Here is a 17279-nt window from a genome sequence, read left to right on the forward strand (position 1 = left end):
AAAGACCATGTACCTGGGACAAATATGGGGTAGAGGGTTAGGCTGTCACATATTGAGAGAAGGGAGAGGTGGGACAGAAAGTGCAAAAATGAAAATGGAAGGTTGTTGGATGGCAGAAGTATTTAAACAAATAGAGGTGGAAGTTGATAGACACATATGCAGAGTATGGTTAAAAGGCAGATAGAAGCACATGGAAGTGTTGGGGAGAACGGAGGCAGTTGTCTCACACAGAGGGGAAACAGAGTTACATCACATGGCACTGTCACAATACAGGGGAGAAAGGTGAAAAAACTGTCACTTACAGGGGGGGATGACAGACATGCAGGGAAGGGTGAAACCTGTATTGTGCAGGAGGGGGAAGAAGAACCTCTAGTTCCAGTGTCCATGACCTCCACCTTACACACATAAACAGTATGTTTGGGGTCAGTACTTATCTCCCCCATTCCTACGCTGGCCGTATTTGGCAATGCAGAGAGCCGGTGACCCAATGAACCTGACCCGCTGTCTGTGCACCTGTCACCGGGCTCTCTGAATCCTTCTCTTCCCCTCCCAACTGTTTGGCCACCACGCTCAACCCCCTCCCCTGGCAGCCAACTATCTGTTCGGGTCTTGTGTATGAGAACGAGCAGCAGGGGTAAGATGCACCTGGTTTCCACCACCGGGGTCTACACCACAGGCTCTGCATCGTCCAGGCCGGGTGAGGAAAAGGTTGCCAGGCAGTCTGCATCACCAGCCGCTGCAGCGCCCTCTATAGTGTGGTGGTCTACGCGGCAGCTAGCCTTATCTGTACCCTGCCTTTACTACAAGGAAGGAAACCTCAGCGCTGCAGCGGCTGGCAGTGCCATTACTACTACTACAGCAAATAATAATAACAATTCAAAAGGTTGCAGGGGATTGACTGTTGGACCCTCGGGCCTACCCATTGGCCGGGAACCATAGCAGTTGCATCCCCTGCACCTGCTACAGTTACGCCACTGGCTAAAGATCCATACACACTGGGTGGTTTTGCCCAGCGTTTATAGAAAACAATAATAGGGAAAATCACTGAGCTGAAAAACGCTCAGTGCATACACACTGAGTGGTTTTAGTGATTTTCCCCAGGGTGCATGACTTTCCATAGCAGGACGCTATGGAAAGCCATCCACTCTGCCACTCATCTGCTGGTAATACCAGCAGATGAGTGGCCGGGCCAGCAATGATGCGGGAGCACGCAGCATTGCTCACCGTCACTACTGCACTGTACACACTGGGCAGCTTTTGAGGTGAAAGCAGCACAGATGAGGAAACCCATTGTGTATGGACCTTTAGTTTGAAATGTCCACTTTTATGGTATTTCTCTATAAATATTCAGTAAGATATAATTCCCTCTGAAAGAAAATCTTAAAACTGTTGTTGTAAATGAACATGGTCATGAGTATAAAGCCAATGTATCATGTTTGCAATTCATTTATATTTCTCGCCTCCCTCTCACTTCCTTCTTATCTCTGGCAGTATTTTACATCAAAAGAGAATAGACAGATTCAATTGGCAATTTAAGAAGTGCCTCTTCCTGCCACTGACGGTTGGGAAAGATAAAGGAAAAGGTAATTACTAAAGTCAACACAATTAACTCAGCTATTTCTAGATGTTATTGTAAGAAAGCATCTATGTGGTTATACAGCATGTTGGTATGGCATAATTACTTCAACCCCTTCATGATTAGCCTGTGTGTGCATCATATGCATGCATCACTAGGACACACTTGCCTACTCTCCCAGAATGCCTAGAAGACTCCTGAAGTCCTGTGCGACTCTGCTAATATCGGGCATCTTTTTTTTTCTTTATTTGCTGAAAATGCCTTTTAGACTCAGTGCAATGTGAGTATGGCATATAAAGAGACTATGCTGATTAATCTGATATGACACTTGTATATTGTGTATGACTGAGTCTGTATACGAAGCAGAGAGAAGGCTGCAGCTGCTACATAGTAGATCCAGAGACACAGTGACAAGACAGATATACCGAGTATGCGGATGATACTCAGCTCTACCTATCCTCCCCGGACCTGTCCCCATCTGTATTGAGCCGTGTCCCTGAATGCCTTTCTGCTGGTTTCATCATGGATGTCATCTCGCCACCTCAAACGTAATATTTCAAAAGCAGAATTAATTATATTTCCGTCAATAAATAGTAATTACCAACCTGATATCTCTATTGCTGTTGAGAAGATGACAATCACGCCTACCTCTCAAGCTCGCTGCCTAGGTGTTATCCTGGACTCTGAGCTTTCCTTTGTACCCCACATTCAATCTGTCTCAAAATCATGCCACATGCACCTAAAAAACATATTTAAAATCCGCCCTTACGTTACACAAGTCACTGCAAAAACTCTAATCCATGCTCTCATCATCTCAAGCATTGATTATTGCAATGGTCTCCTTATTAGCCTTCCCCAATACAGACTCTCACCACGACAGTCCATCATGAATGCAGCTGCAAGGCTAATCTTCCTAGCCTGACGTTCATCGTCTGACTGTCAGTCACTTCATTGGTTACCTGTCTTCTACCGTACTCAATACAAAATTATTTTACTTACACTCAAAGCCATAAACCAAACTACACCAACATACATATGTTCTCTTACCTCAAAATATCATCCAACACGACCTCTACGCTCCTCACAAGATCTGCGTCTCATCCACACTCATTACTCGCTCCCATTCCCGACTGCAGGACTTTCTACGGGCTGCACCCACTCTGGGGAATGCTCTCCCAAGCACAATAAGACTCTCCTCCAGTCTCCAAACCTATAAGCGTTCCCTAAAAACTCATCTCTTCAGGCAAACTTATCAAGTTCCAGAACAAGTCATAGAACCTTGCATTCTGGTGGAATCGATGCAATAAAGAATACAGTATCTATCCTTATGTATCAATGCCTATTTCCCTATAGATTGTAAGTTTGCGAGCAGGGCCCTCATACCTTTGACTGTCTGTAAATACCCTGTTTGTTGTATCACTGTTTCCTTTGTAAAGTGCAACGGAATGTGCTGCACTATATAAGAAACTGTTAATAAATAAATAAGTGTCATATCTTACTACTCAGAAGAGTCTCCTCGTGCGTCCTAGTCATTCTGAGAGGAACGGTGTTGCTAGATGTATGAGGACATATCTGTACATACCAGCAGAAGCACTGAACATTATTTTATATACTATACTCCTGCAATTAAACTCATACAGTATCATTATTCTGAAATATCTGGCTCCACCGATGTGGCAGTTATTAAATCTATATGGCCAGATTTCATAAAAATGAAAGCTTACCTGATAGTTTCCTTTTAGATGTGAAATTAATTGTGAAATTTGGCTGACAACATCCAAATCATGAAGCAGATTCTGTAAGTCATGGTAAAGTTGCCCAGGCCCCATGTATAAGGTATCTATAGTAACACATAACATACGGGCAGTTTTATAATGTGTAGAGTCATGTTTAGGAGGCTGTATCAATAATTACAGAATGCTGCAATATCATTTAACGCTTCAGAAAATGTTATAATGAACGTTTTGATGGCAAAATACATATAAAAAGGCACACAATGCAAAGTCAGCGTCACTGGGAAAAGAAGAGCAATGTTATGTGTAACACAGCACAGGAACCTTTTGGCAGGACCATTGATAAAATGTGATTTACAGTATTCGCATGTCTAGTATTCTTTTGTCTATAAGGAAAACAATGTACTTGATAGGTAGTAGATAAGGAGCAAAATGTGCAGGGCTGAAAGAGTGGAATTGCTTTATCTGTATGATTTGTGGTAATATATATAGTTATTAACTGGTGTCATCCCCTACTCATATCTCAAAACAATGTCAACTGTCCCAAATCACGCAAGGCTGCACAGACCAAAAAGGGGGCATGGCCTTGGCAAAAGGTTGCATGGTTTCTTATGATGCCACACCTTTGAACCACTCCTCCTGTTGGCCGTCACTGTGGGGGGTATGCCCATGGCTTTGTGAGCTGCTAACATGCCCCCAGTCCCTCAGACTGCCATCAATAGACGGTGTGCTGACCAGACTATTTAGTGACGAGGGGGCGGGGACCCCCAACTGCCCCCTCCCCCACCATAGGACACTGCTGCCCGCGGAAGGGACAGTCCCATGAATATCGGGACAGTTTGAGGATATGCCCTACTGGTCAATTCATGGTGATAAGCTGGTACACATATTGCAAATTACTGGGCTGATCATATTATTCGCTCCTGGTCACTGATGCGGCTCCTCTAAAGGTCGGCCATCTAAACTATTACACCACACATAATATGCAACCTCCTGATCTGGCCATAGCAGGCACCTGGTATGGTGCTTATCAGCTAACGCTCCTGCGGACACACTTATGCCATCATCGGGAAAACTGTTCTCCTACTCGCAAGCTGATGCTGCCAGACATGGGGCTTTATGCGCATTGATCTTTCACCCGGTAGGAATCTGGCAGTGCTTGGAATGCTTCACTGTAGCCAGAAAGGCTGCTCTGGGTTCTTCCCACTGCCGGTAATGGGTATCATATCACTCGTCATCTATTGATGGTGTAAACGATACAGTGACCATTGGCGATGAGCTAAGTTTAGCGCTGTTTGCCAAATATGGAAAGGAGGACATAACCCTTTGAAGCAAGTGCTAAAGGGGTTTGTCTCACTCAAAAATGGGGCCCGAGATGTATTCTGTACTATTATATTACTGGTGATGCTATAAACAGCAATAGAACAATTTCATTTCGTTAACAATATCAGTAGAAAGCACATTTTGGCCTAAATCATTCTGAGCCAAATAGAAGACTGTACAGTAGAAGGAAGCCAGTAACCAAATAAATGCCTAACAATAATAATACTAATGCTTCATAAGGATTGCGGTAAAGCCACCCATGTTTCTGAACTTAGCAGGGATGGTCACAAACAAAACAAGCCACAAATCTTCCAGAGCCACAGAGCGGAAGGAAATCCTGGAAGGATATAAAACTACACAGAGAGCACTCTGAAAGGCTAATTGGTATTCAGCAGACTCTGGCTTAGTAATAGTGTGTATAATGAATTGACAAGAATGCCCTTATTGTGTGAACAACATTCTCAGTCTGACAGCCGGCCTATCAGGGCAGATCAGATGCTTTAACCCCTTCCCGACATTTGACGTACATGTACGTCATGGTCGGGAAGGACTTCCCGACATTTGACGTACATGTACGTCATGGCTTCTAACTGTCACTGCGTCTATAGACGCGGTGACAGTTAAGAGATGTCTGCTGTCCCTGACAGCAGACATCCCCCCTCGCCGCCCAGGGGGGGCAGGGGTGCCCCCCCCGGTCGGCGATCGCTGTGATTGGCTGTTCAAATCTGAACAGTCAATCACAGCGTTTCCTGTGTTACCGGCGGCTAAGCCGCTCGGTAACACAGAAAACGGTGGTGATCGGTGCAGCACCGATCACCACCGAGCGGCAGCACCCCCCTCCCACCCGCCGGGCACTCACCCGGCAGCAGCAGCAGCTCCCCCGGCTCCACCGCTACGTCCGGAGCGCACGCTGCGCTCCCCTCCTCCCCCCTCCCCCCCGCAGCAGCAGCAGCAGCAGCAGCAGCATCATGCTGCTGCTGGAAAAGTTAAAAATAAAATAAAATAAAAAATAATGTGCAAATGTGTGTATATATATATATATATATACACACACACATATATATATATATGTGTGTGTATATATATGTATATATATGTATATATATGTATATATATATATATATACACACATATATATATATATGTGTGTGTGTGTGTGTGTGTGTGTGTGTGTGTGTGTGTGTGTGCGTGTGTGCGTATACCGCACCGATCACCAACGATCGCCAGCCCCCCCCCCTCCCACCCGGCAGCCCCCCTCCCTCCCACCCACCCGGCTGCCGCAGCGCCAGCACCCCTCCCACCCCCCCGCCAGCCGCAGCGCCAGCCCCCCTCCCAAAGCTGGTGACCAAAATGGGGTCACTTGTGGGGGGGTTCCACTGTATTGGTGCTTCGGGGGTCTTGCTAATGCGACATAGCACCCGCCATTCATTCCACCACCAAAAATCACTCCTTCCCTTCTGAGTCCTGCCATGCACCCAACTGGTATTTTTTGGTCACATGTGAGGCATTGCCGTACCCGGGAGAAATTGGGGCACAGATTTTGGGGTGCTTTGTCTCCTTCATTCCTTGTGAAAATTAAAAATTTTGAGCCAGAACTGCATTTTTGTGTAAAAAATTAAATTTTTTTACACAAAAATGCAGATCTGGCTCAAAATTTTTCATTTTCACAAGGAATGAAGGAGACAAAGCACCCCAAAATCTGTGCCCCAATTTCTCCCGGGTACGGCAATGCCTCACATGTGACCAAAAAATACCAGTTGGGTGCATGGCAGGACTCAGAAGGGAAGGAGTGATTTTTGGATTTTGCAGCACAGATTCTGGTTGAATGACCCCCGAAACACCCATACAGTGGAACCCCCCCACAAGTGACCCCATTTTGCAAACTACACCCCTCAGGGAATTCATCTAGGGGTATAGAGTACATTTCAAAATGAAAAATTATTTTTTTTCATTTTCACTGCCCAGTTGTACCACAATTGGTGAAACCCCTGGGGGTTTGAAATGTACACTATACCCCTAGATGAATTCCCTGAGGGGTGTAGTTTGCAAAATGGGGTCACTTGTGGGGGGGTTCCTAACTTTTAGCATCTTATGGTGCCTAGAAACCTACATGGTGCCTAAAAAATAATCTCATAAAAAGGAGTCTCCAAAATCAAGTAGGTGCTCCTTCTATTATGAAGCCTGTGGTTTGGTCACCGTGCACACTAGGGCCACATATAGGATATTTATGAAAACCAAAGAATTGGGGGAATCAATTTTTAGTCACATTTCTCTAGTAAAATCTACTGTGTTCCTTAGAAAAATGTATTAAAATTGAAAATCCGAAAAAAAAATGAAATTTTGAAATTTCACCTACACTTTGTTTTAATTCCTGTGAAACACCTAAAGGGTTAACAAACTTCCAAAATGCTGTTTTGAATACTGTGAGGGGTGCAGTTTTTGAAATGGCATCATTTATGGGGGTGTCTCACATACAAGTCCCTCAAAGTCACATCAGAACTGAACTGGTCCCTAAAAAAATCAGTGTTTGAAATTTTCTTGAAAATTTGAGAATTTGCTAGTCATATTTGAAGCCTCCTAGTGTCCAAAAAAATGAAAAGGAGGTTGAAATAATAATTGCAACATAAAGTAGACATATGGTCTTTGTTAGTTATTAACTATTTTGAGTGGTATGATTATTTGTCTCACAAGCAGAAAATGTGACATTTTGCATATTGCTAAATTTTCCATTTTTTCACGATATTTTGGTATTTTTCACAAAAAAACACAGACTGTATCGACCCAAATTTACCACTAACTTGAAGTACAATGTGTCACGAGAAAACAATCTCAAAATCACTGGGATAAGTAAAAGCAAAAAAAAGTTATCCCCACTTAAGTGAGACATGTCAGATTTGAAAAAAAGGGCTCTGTCAGGAAGGCAAAAACAGGCTGCGGCGGGAAGGGGTTAATCATGTTGCTTATAGTAACAAGATGAAAATGACAGGACAAGGAAAACTGTGTTGACTGTAGATGTGGATAGGAAAATGACAAGCACAACATTATTAAGATGGAACCAAAGCTATGAGTGTATTGACTTTTTTATTTATCAACATTCAGTTGGTTCATCTGCATCTAACACTAATACCTGTACAGACGGAGGAGCACAAGGCTGGGCGGGGTCGTTTAAAGAGCCTTTACAAAGCACTACTACTAAAATACACTTTGTTCTATATGAAAAACCTAGAAATAGCATTCATAGGGGAATCTGAAAATTCTCCAGAAGTTTAGAAAAATTATTATTATTCTAATATAGCGGTGTTACATCAAGAAACTTGTGTTGTGATAGCTTGCCCTCTTTCTGAAGTAATAACGAATTACAGCTACAGTATGATAGGGAAGGGCTGACTAGTAAAAGGGGGATTGTGGGCCCAATTCAAACCTGATCACATGGCTGCAAATATCGATACACTACACATGCGCACGGTTTGCAGTATGCGCGAGGTCGTGTTGCAATGAAATCCTGATAATATTTCTATTTGCTTGCAAGGTACTGGACAGGAAGTAGGCCTCTGGGCCGGCTTTTTAGTGGGTGTGCTAAAACGCAGGTGTGTTGGAAAAACCGCTGGGAGCATCCAGGAAAATGCAGGTATGCCCAGGCGTTTTAGGGGAGGGTGTGTGATGTCATCTCCAGGCCAGGTATGACCGTATTCATCACAGCCACCGAATAAGTCGCTGGTTACTCTGAGCCTGCGATGACTTGTAAACAGTGTATCACCATTTGATGGAGAGCCTGTGAAGGGTTTTGGACATATTTGCACGGCTGTGAATGGATGTGTAGACGGGTTGGGATTGTTCGGTCTAAAGCAACAAGGTCGACAAGCATTGGGACGACATCACTAGGTCGACAGGCAGCAAGGTTGACATGGGTCAAGATCGACCTGGGTCTAGGTCGACAGGACATTAGGTCGACACAAGCGTTAAGTCGACATGGGCAAGGTCGACAGTCAAAAGGTCAACATGGGGTTATGCACTGTTTTTTTACCGGAATGTCGACACTGTCGACTTGGACACAGTATGAAGTCCACCGCATCCGCGCACAATGCTTTGGGCACGGTTCCTCGCTACGCTCGGCACACTATTTTATTCTACCACCACGCCCTAGTGGATGGCAGGGCATGAAATACCACGTGTCGCCACATATCGGCTCAAAAAACAGTGAAAAACCCCATGTCGACCTTGCCCATGTCGACCTAATGCTTGTGTGGACCTAATGACCTGTCGACCTACACCCATGTCGACCTTGCTGCCTGTTCACCTAGGATGTCTACGTCTACACCCAATGACTGTAGCCCGTGTAGACGTAGACATCCATTCACACAGTGAGCACATTTGCAAGGCAGGATTTCCCTCTAGCAGGCAGCATCTTAACGGATTGCTGGGCACGTGAACTAGTGGCCATGTGATCAGGTCTAAATTACAACCTTCCAGAGCTCTTCTATCACAGTTCAATGGTTATCCCCAAATATGTCACATGCAGTTGCTTTCTCATCCTCTATTGCTGCAGCTATACCAGACAGCACTTCTCGGTGCGCTAGGTCCCATGTGACTCGGCTTGCGCAAATGTGTAATGTGATGCAACAAAGCTGTGCCACAATTCTTGCACGGATTAAATTTACGTGAAATACATGTATATCTGTATGTGACTAAGCCAATTTTTTTTTTTTTTTCTTGTATATGTAGATACACACGCAGTCGTAAACAGAGATTGGGTATTCAATGTGTTCAGATATATCAGAGAGTCAGGAATATTAGCACAAACCTATTCAATGCTGCCGCATTTTATGCCATGCAAATGCTAAATTGTTGAATGTGCGGCCCTTTTCGACAAAATACATGTGGTTCGGCAAGGTTTTACCCAATCCATGTGTTTTCCGATGGACTGAACATTTCCCCTAGAAATATGCTGATATTTCCAACTGTCCGAAATATTGGCACATATTGCTGCATATCAAATGAATCAGTCTCGTTAAGTGGTTTTGTCGCACTGTGCTTAAAGTGCTCACTCGCAAGTCATATTGGGGCTAGATGTATGAGGACACTTCTTTATGTCACGTCTGACACAGAGAGCCCCATTTAGAATTGCGTATAATGAAACCACATTGCATGCGTGTAAATAAATACTGCATTTATCTGCTTGTGTACATACAGTACAGTGTTATCACCAGGGGCGTAACTTGATGTGCGTAGGCCCCGTAGCAAAAAGGACCCCCTATTTAGCAACTGATGGTGATAAATGTATGTAAAACATATTACTTAGACAGTAAAGTTGGCCCTTCTTCAGCTCTGGGCCCCATAGCAGCCGCACCCCCTGCACCTATAATAGTTATGCCCTTGGTTATACTTGTTGCAAGAGATTGTTCTGAAATCAACCAGAATTCTGCATGCACTCCTCACCGCCTTCTTAGGTCATAATCTAGTGCAGCATGAGAGGGCTAAAGTAGAAAGCTTAATAAAGTTGAGGAGTTCAGTAAAAGGAGAGGATACAAGGCTGAAGGATAAATTGGAACATACTTTCCAATGGCATAACAAAAATATGAAACATTTTCCATTGATCAAAAATATGTGGATTTTCATACATGCAGAATGGTTCTTAAATCCATGACATATTATAAAAATTGTGGGGGCACAGCATATATGTGAGATTAAGGTATCTAGGAACATTGGTTTCCCTTCATCAGGGAGACAGGATAACACTGATTTTCTATTTCCGTAAATATAGAGATTTAAAAAAAAAAAAACGTTATACAAAGATTCATGTTACATGATTTTATCTAGGTTCCAGATAAACAGGTAATCAAATCTGCAGGTACACCTTACCAGTCACATGAGTAACACCAGCTTTATTAATCCCCTTTTTTACAGATATGATCCTATGAAGAGATTGATATATAGGGGGAAATTTACTAAAGGAAATTTGTAAAAAATAGGTGTATTTTTATCCAGAAATACACTTATTTTGGACATTTACTATCCCGAAAATACGGCAATTCGTATTCATATTGATAGCACATCAATACGAATACGAATTGCCGTATTTGCGGGAAAGTAAATGTTGAAAATAAGTGTATTTCTGAATACAAATACACCTATTTTTTTACAAATTTCCTTTAGTAAATTTCCCCCATAAGGTTTCTACACTATGGAGGTACGCTCACTTTTCTGGTGGGGGGGGGGTGGTATCCCCTGCTGAGGTGGAACTTTTTACAGAGAGGGTCGTATTAATACCACTGCTGCCTGTCTGAAACAGGAGAACTCATAACAGGTTTAGATAAGCATTCATGTTTCTAAAGTAAAGACTTCAATTAGACAACATTGGAAATAATGTTGATAGTTTTCTTATGACTCCCTGTGTCCATTAAGTAGTGTCTTCATCACTGATGTCAATAGTGATCAATAATGATCAGTTTTTCACCTCAAGTCTGAGATACACAGCCTGTCAGGCTGTCGGACATCTTATCGGACAGTCTGGCATCCAGCAGATATCATTTCCATTCCTCCGCTGTGAAGGAACAGGAGAAGTGTACGACGTTCAGAGTGTATATACACTGCCCGATGTGGCTGACTTGACACTACCAAATATCCATCAAACAGACATGCTGGACAACCAGGCTTGTATGAGCAATCAATATTTTCAGATCGGTCACATGCATACACTGTTCGATTATCTGTCCAGATAATTGTACAGTGGATGCCCAGCATTACCGAGGCATTATGAGGCACGAACCACTGCTCTAGAAGAACTTACAGAAATATTATAAAACAATTACATCTCAAAAATAAAAGAAAAAGCAATAAAATAAACTAAGTAAAAAAAATATAAAACTGCCAATTACTGCTGATTTGTAAACTTCTATTCTAACATAATGCTACATGCCTTACTAATCCACTTACCCTTAGGATTACACATTTTTACCGATCATCCCTTATTATACCAAGCTGGCTTAGAGCATCCTCCCCCAAATAATTCAGCACTATACCTAGGGCTGTGGAGCACGTCGGCTCAAAAAAATAAATAAATAGTGAAAACCCAATGTTGACTTTTTGACTGTCGACATTCCCAATGTCTACCTAATGCTTGTGTCGACCTAATGGCCATGTCGTCATAAAGCCACATTGACTTTTTGAAGGTGTCAACCTAAAGCCCACCGAGCTTCAGTGGTCGATCGAATGCATGTCGGCCTTTTGTATGCCGACATAGTGACCGTATACCATACCCAGCAAAACCTTTAAGATAAAAGTACATCCTTTGCTTAAGAGCCTTTATAGAAAATGAAAACTTTTCAGACACGTGTGCACTAAATGCTGATGGTGAACTTAGCCATGTCTCTAGTGGAAGCACGATGTGCACTTACTTGGTGTCTCAGCTACATGTAAAGCAGAAAACCGAGACGGATTCCCTTGCTCCTCACTTTCTCCATATTCAATAACTTCAACTTGCCCCAGAGGCACACTCCATTTCAGTAAGTACTTCTGGCTTTCTGTAACTATATTGCTGCCTTCATTAGAAGATCTAAAATATAGATAATATTTAACAGTGATGTGCCATAAACAAAGTTGAATAATACACAATACAATGGTATAACTTTGTAATGAAACTTTACTTGTTCATTTACAGGATTAAAAAAAAAAAGTAACAAGGGCTGCAGTCAACCCTGTCGACAATCACAATGTAGATAGAACAATGTTGACCATCATGTAATGTTTTTGCACAATGCCAATATGTTAAGCTACAGACAGGAAAGTCAGTGTTAGGCTACTGGAAGAAGGTTTAGGACTAGACTGCGAGAGGGAGAGTTACAGTAGGGTAAGGCTGTGGATGGGATGGTTAGGCTCTAGAGAGGAGGGTTAGGCTTAAGGTCCATACACACTGGGCGACTTTGAGCTGAACGTCGTTGAAATCAGCAAGTTTGAGCGGCTTTCAGCTCAAAGCCACCCAGTGTGTATGGCCCGGCGGTGAGTGCTGCTGCGCGCTCCCGCATCATCGCCAGAAAAGGCGCTCATCTGCTGGCTTTTAGGATGGCTTTGCCTAGCTCTGCGCTATGCAAAGCAGTCCTCCCCCATCGCCGGCGCCGGGCAGGGGGAAAGCGGCTCAGTGTGTATGCACCCCCTAACGATGAACGGGATCATCGCGGTCAATTCACACTGGGCATAGTCGCCAAGTGTGTATGGAACTTTAGGTTGCTGGAGGAAAAGGTTAGTGTTAGGCTGCGGACAGAAGGATTAGGATGCTGGGGGGAGTGTTAGGCATCTAAAGGGAGGGTTAGGCCGCAGATGGGAGGATTAGGCCACTGGAGGAGTGTTGGGTTTAGGTTGCTGGTGGAGAATTAGGGTTAGGCTGAGGACAGGAGGGTTACGGTTCATTTCTGCCAGAACTCTGCATCAGCTGACTGCCAAAGTGGTTGGTAAGTGAAGTGGGACTGTTTTATTGACATTCTAAGAATATCCTTGTTAACACTGATGAATGTCGAATGGTCAATCTCCAGACCGTATGTCGCATTATGACTATGGCAACATTATAAACCCAATAACTGCATAAAGTTATTAGAATGTAGAATTTGTCCCCTCTTTTCCTTATGCTAGGTACACACCAGAACGATCATGATCAATCATACGATGGTCACGCGATCTGCTTGAGCATCCGATCCCGATCTGTACCCAGTTGAGGGGGTTGTTTTCAAATCCCGACTGCAGCAGGTAGGTTCTGCAAAATGACCAAACGACCAGCGGGGACGCGCATCGGATTGAAATCGGATCTAAAACATGCCCAATGTACATACAGTCGATCAAGATTGTATCGAAATTGGGGGAATTAAGACCAAATCGTTCTGGTGTGTACCCAGCATAAGACCAGTTTTCTTTAGTTATAATGGGGCAGATGTATTAAGCCTGGTGAAGAGATAAACTGGAGATAAAGTGGAAGGAGATAATGCACCAGCCAATCAGCTGTGTTTGAAATATGACAGTTGAAAGTTGATTGGCTGGTGCGTTATCTCCTTCCACTTTATCTCTTCGACTGGCTTAATACATCTGCCTCAATGTCTCAATGCAAACGGTTACAGGTGGCCCTGAAAGAAACACTGCCTTACAGATTGTAAGCTTGCCTTCCTACATCTATGACTGTGTTATTACCCAGCGTTGTTTTATCACTATTGGTTCCAATTGTAAATCGCAAAGGAATTTGCTGCACAATATAAAATACTTTTGATTAAATACTGTAAAATAGAAAAAATGCAAATAAACTTGTAGGGACAAAAATCTGCACTGTTCTTTTCTAGATAATTATACAATATAAAACAGATGCAGAAACAGTTGGTTTGTTTCTCATTTTCACATTACTTTATAATAGAATGAGACTGGACTCTTTGGAGTAGTCTCATCATTGTAATCTATTATTTCCAGATGAGGCTGTATGCTAGAAGTACAAGTGCTGCCATCTGCTGGCCAATAACAAATGTATGCATTAGCTCAGTGGCAGCCAACTCCAGTCCTCGAGAGCTACCAACAGGTTACATTTTCCAGACAACCTAGCTGCTGCAAAGGTGCACTCATTACTCACTAACATATTTTAAATGATCCACAGGTGGAGCTAATTACTTCACTTGTGATTCTGTAAGGAGATCTTGAAAACATGCACTGTTGGAAGCTCTCGGGGACTGGAGTTGGCTACCCCAGCATTAGCTGCACACAGAGATACACTCAGCCTGCCTTCAAAGCAATATGATGTGTAGTCAATGTTTGATTCTGACTGTCAGAACGTTTTGACCAGTTGGAATCATGGCCAATCCGACTGCAATTCGACCATCGGTCTTTAACCTTCCAACATTCCGACAGTGGCATTACACGTGGATTGCCGGTAATACGGTAGTTTATTTAGTTGAAAGCGTCAGCAGATTCGACAATCCAGTGGCCGTTTTCAACTATGCAGATCAACGTCTTAAAAACTTTTTGAAAAGTTGAATCTGGCAGTGCAAAATATTGTCACACATTGTTTACCCCTTATAGAATTTATAATAAATATAAAAATGCTTCTGTACTTATATTCAGAGAAATTAAACACTGTAAAATCAAATTCAGGGCAACAGTGATGTCATGACTGATAGGAAGCATCTATGACATAAGAAATATATCAGCACTGATAAGCCTATAATGTAATGACTATTCTAAATAAATGTGTGGCTGATGGTAGTTTTTAATCTATTACACAATTAGTCACAAACTACAGTACACTACTTTTACAAACTAGAATGTAGTTTTCCCATGTTACTTTTATGATACTCTAGGTAATCTTTCTGACGCGTTTCTTCTATAAATGACCACATACACAGTACCAGTGTTAATTTCGTCAGGGATTTTCAATTTAGTTTTAGTCTTAGTCATTTGACGAAATTAAAATTTTTACACATTTTAATAAAAAAAATGTTATTTCGTCCAGTGGATCTTGACGAACATTTTTGTCTAATTTAAGTCATTATTTTAGTCATAGCTTTGCAGTTTATTGATACAGTAATGGATTTTTCTGAGATTATTTCTCTATCATTCCCTTGAATACTTTGTATACCTTTCACTATGGGCCGTATTTAATGCGGCCGGCGAGGGGGTTAAACGGCGGAGACTGACAAAAAGAAACATTCCTCGCCACTTAACCCCCGCGCCGATAAGTTAGGTATCAAACAAGAGCAACAAAAATGCCATTTCCTTTTAAGCAGGTCATTTTTTTCTGTAAATATAAATTCAAGAATATTATTTTATGTTTTTTTTTATTAAAAATTTTAGTTTAAATAATTAAAGAAAAAATGCAACCTGCCTGATACAGGTAAGTAGCACTGCACAAGTCTACTACAAAATAAAAATAAGCTCTAAGGATGCATATGATAATATATTGCTATTTAGCTAAAGGTAACTAATTAGCTACATAAACTGACAAAGAGTTGTTGCGCAGTAGCAGTGCAAGTAAGTAAATCTAGGGCCAGAAAGGATGGATAAAACTTTTAAAATACAGTATTAATAATTAAAGAATCCAAAAAATAAATCACTCGAAAAATGTGGCGTCCAGACGAAAATGATACAGCATTTTCTTCTAGTCAATTTTAGTCATGACAACGTGGATGAATATTTAGTCAACATTTTCGTTATTAAAAAATGTAGTCAACGAATAGTTTTAGTCCAATTTTCATCGAAGAAATGAACACTGCACAGTACCCACCTTGAATTAGCTGTGGCACACATAAGAACATCATTCAGCATGAAGAGACGCCTCTGCTTCGTCTTTACAATGTCACCTCTCTCGTTGTACACTGTTTCGACCATATCATCCGATCGAATAAGATATCTGCTGCCATTACTGAGGAGCTATATACCAAATGTATAGAAAACACAGTTACTAACAACATTTCAAAGAAAGCTAAACGTACTAACATTGAGAAATAATGTTACAAAAATGTTTTACAAGTTAACAGTTGCTTACTTCTGATACGAATTACAATAGGAATGTTTTTTCTACGGAAAAAAAAACAATGTCCAATTCATATTCCACTATATATCATGGTAAAATTTCAAAGTTACATTTTCTAATTTAACTATATGATCTTTGTTTTTCTTACTTCATCGATAAGAATTAAAAAAGTGTATCATGGTGATGGCAGAACTCAATTTTCAAATGTGATTCATAATACATAGATTTAAACATTGAAAAAAAAAGTGATTGGACACTGACAGCAAATATATCAATGAGATTTTGTTGACATTAGCACTTTCACCACATGCAGTGATTACCGTAGACACCCTTCTTGGCAAACTGTCCACAAGTTCCTGGACAACAGTAGGTGGTATGTTTTGCCATTCTACCTTGAAGAAACTGAAGAAGGCTAAGTAGACCTAGAACTGGCACCAATTCATCCCAAAGGTTCTCTCTGGGGCTAAAATGTGGACTCTGGGCTATCTTGGCCATCTGGATTATCACATTTCCCGTATACCCCTCTATTATCACCCTGGAAACATGACAGGGGGCATTGTTGTTCTGATAAAAACATTTGTTGTTTCTGTAGAACTGCTGCAATGTAGGGAGCACAGAGTTATTGAGAACATCTCAGAGTTAATGTTATCATGCATTACAACTAGTGGAGCCATACCTAACTGTCCCCAAGTATAATGCTACCACCTCCTTGCCTTACAATAGCTACTGAACACTGGCATCTACCGATTTCTTGGCAATAGCCAAACCCAAACACATTAATCTGAGTGTAAATAGTGATTTGTCACTCCATAATACTCGCCACCATTGTTCCACTGTTCTTTACACTATTGTAAGTGCTGTTGCAGGAGCAAACCATTTTGCTTACGTGTAAGTGTCCAATCACTTTGTACATAGTGTGCAAGCCAAGTAGACCTCTCCATAGCACAGTATAGGTGTAGATGCATAGAACAAAGCGGTTTACCATAGTAGCAATTCCTAACACTCAATCTATCAGCTGTTAGACACATGGCAGTGTGGTGCCCATGTGCAGTCTCCATTTAGGACCCCTCCTTTCTAGCCACCTGCGCAAATAAGTAGAGTGTGGAGATTTGCCATATTCTGCTTGCACGCGTGCAGGTGTTCGGAAAAAAAT

The 17279-nt window shown here is 42.0% G+C and overlaps 1 protein-coding gene across 5 annotated transcripts in view; it reads right to left on the bottom strand.

Moving 5' to 3' along the window:
- ARHGEF10 (Rho guanine nucleotide exchange factor 10) overlaps positions 1-17279 on the bottom strand; it is a 165225-nt gene that overhangs the window by 34575 nt on the left and 113371 nt on the right. For all 5 annotated transcript variants that reach the window (XM_083177365.1, XM_083177366.1, XM_083177361.1 and 2 more), the window contains 3 exons: positions 15878-16023; positions 12027-12184; positions 3301-3416 (listed from right to left, as the gene is read on the bottom strand). In XM_083177365.1, coding sequence (XP_083033491.1) covers positions 3301-3416; positions 12027-12184; positions 15878-16023 — 420 coding nt within the window. The remainder of the gene's footprint in view (positions 1-3300; positions 3417-12026; positions 12185-15877; positions 16024-17279) is intronic.

This window comes from Crinia signifera, chromosome 3, assembly GCF_055691185.1.
Source record: "Crinia signifera chromosome 3, ASM5569118v1, whole genome shotgun sequence".
Lineage (NCBI taxonomy): Eukaryota > Metazoa > Chordata > Amphibia > Anura > Myobatrachidae > Crinia > Crinia signifera.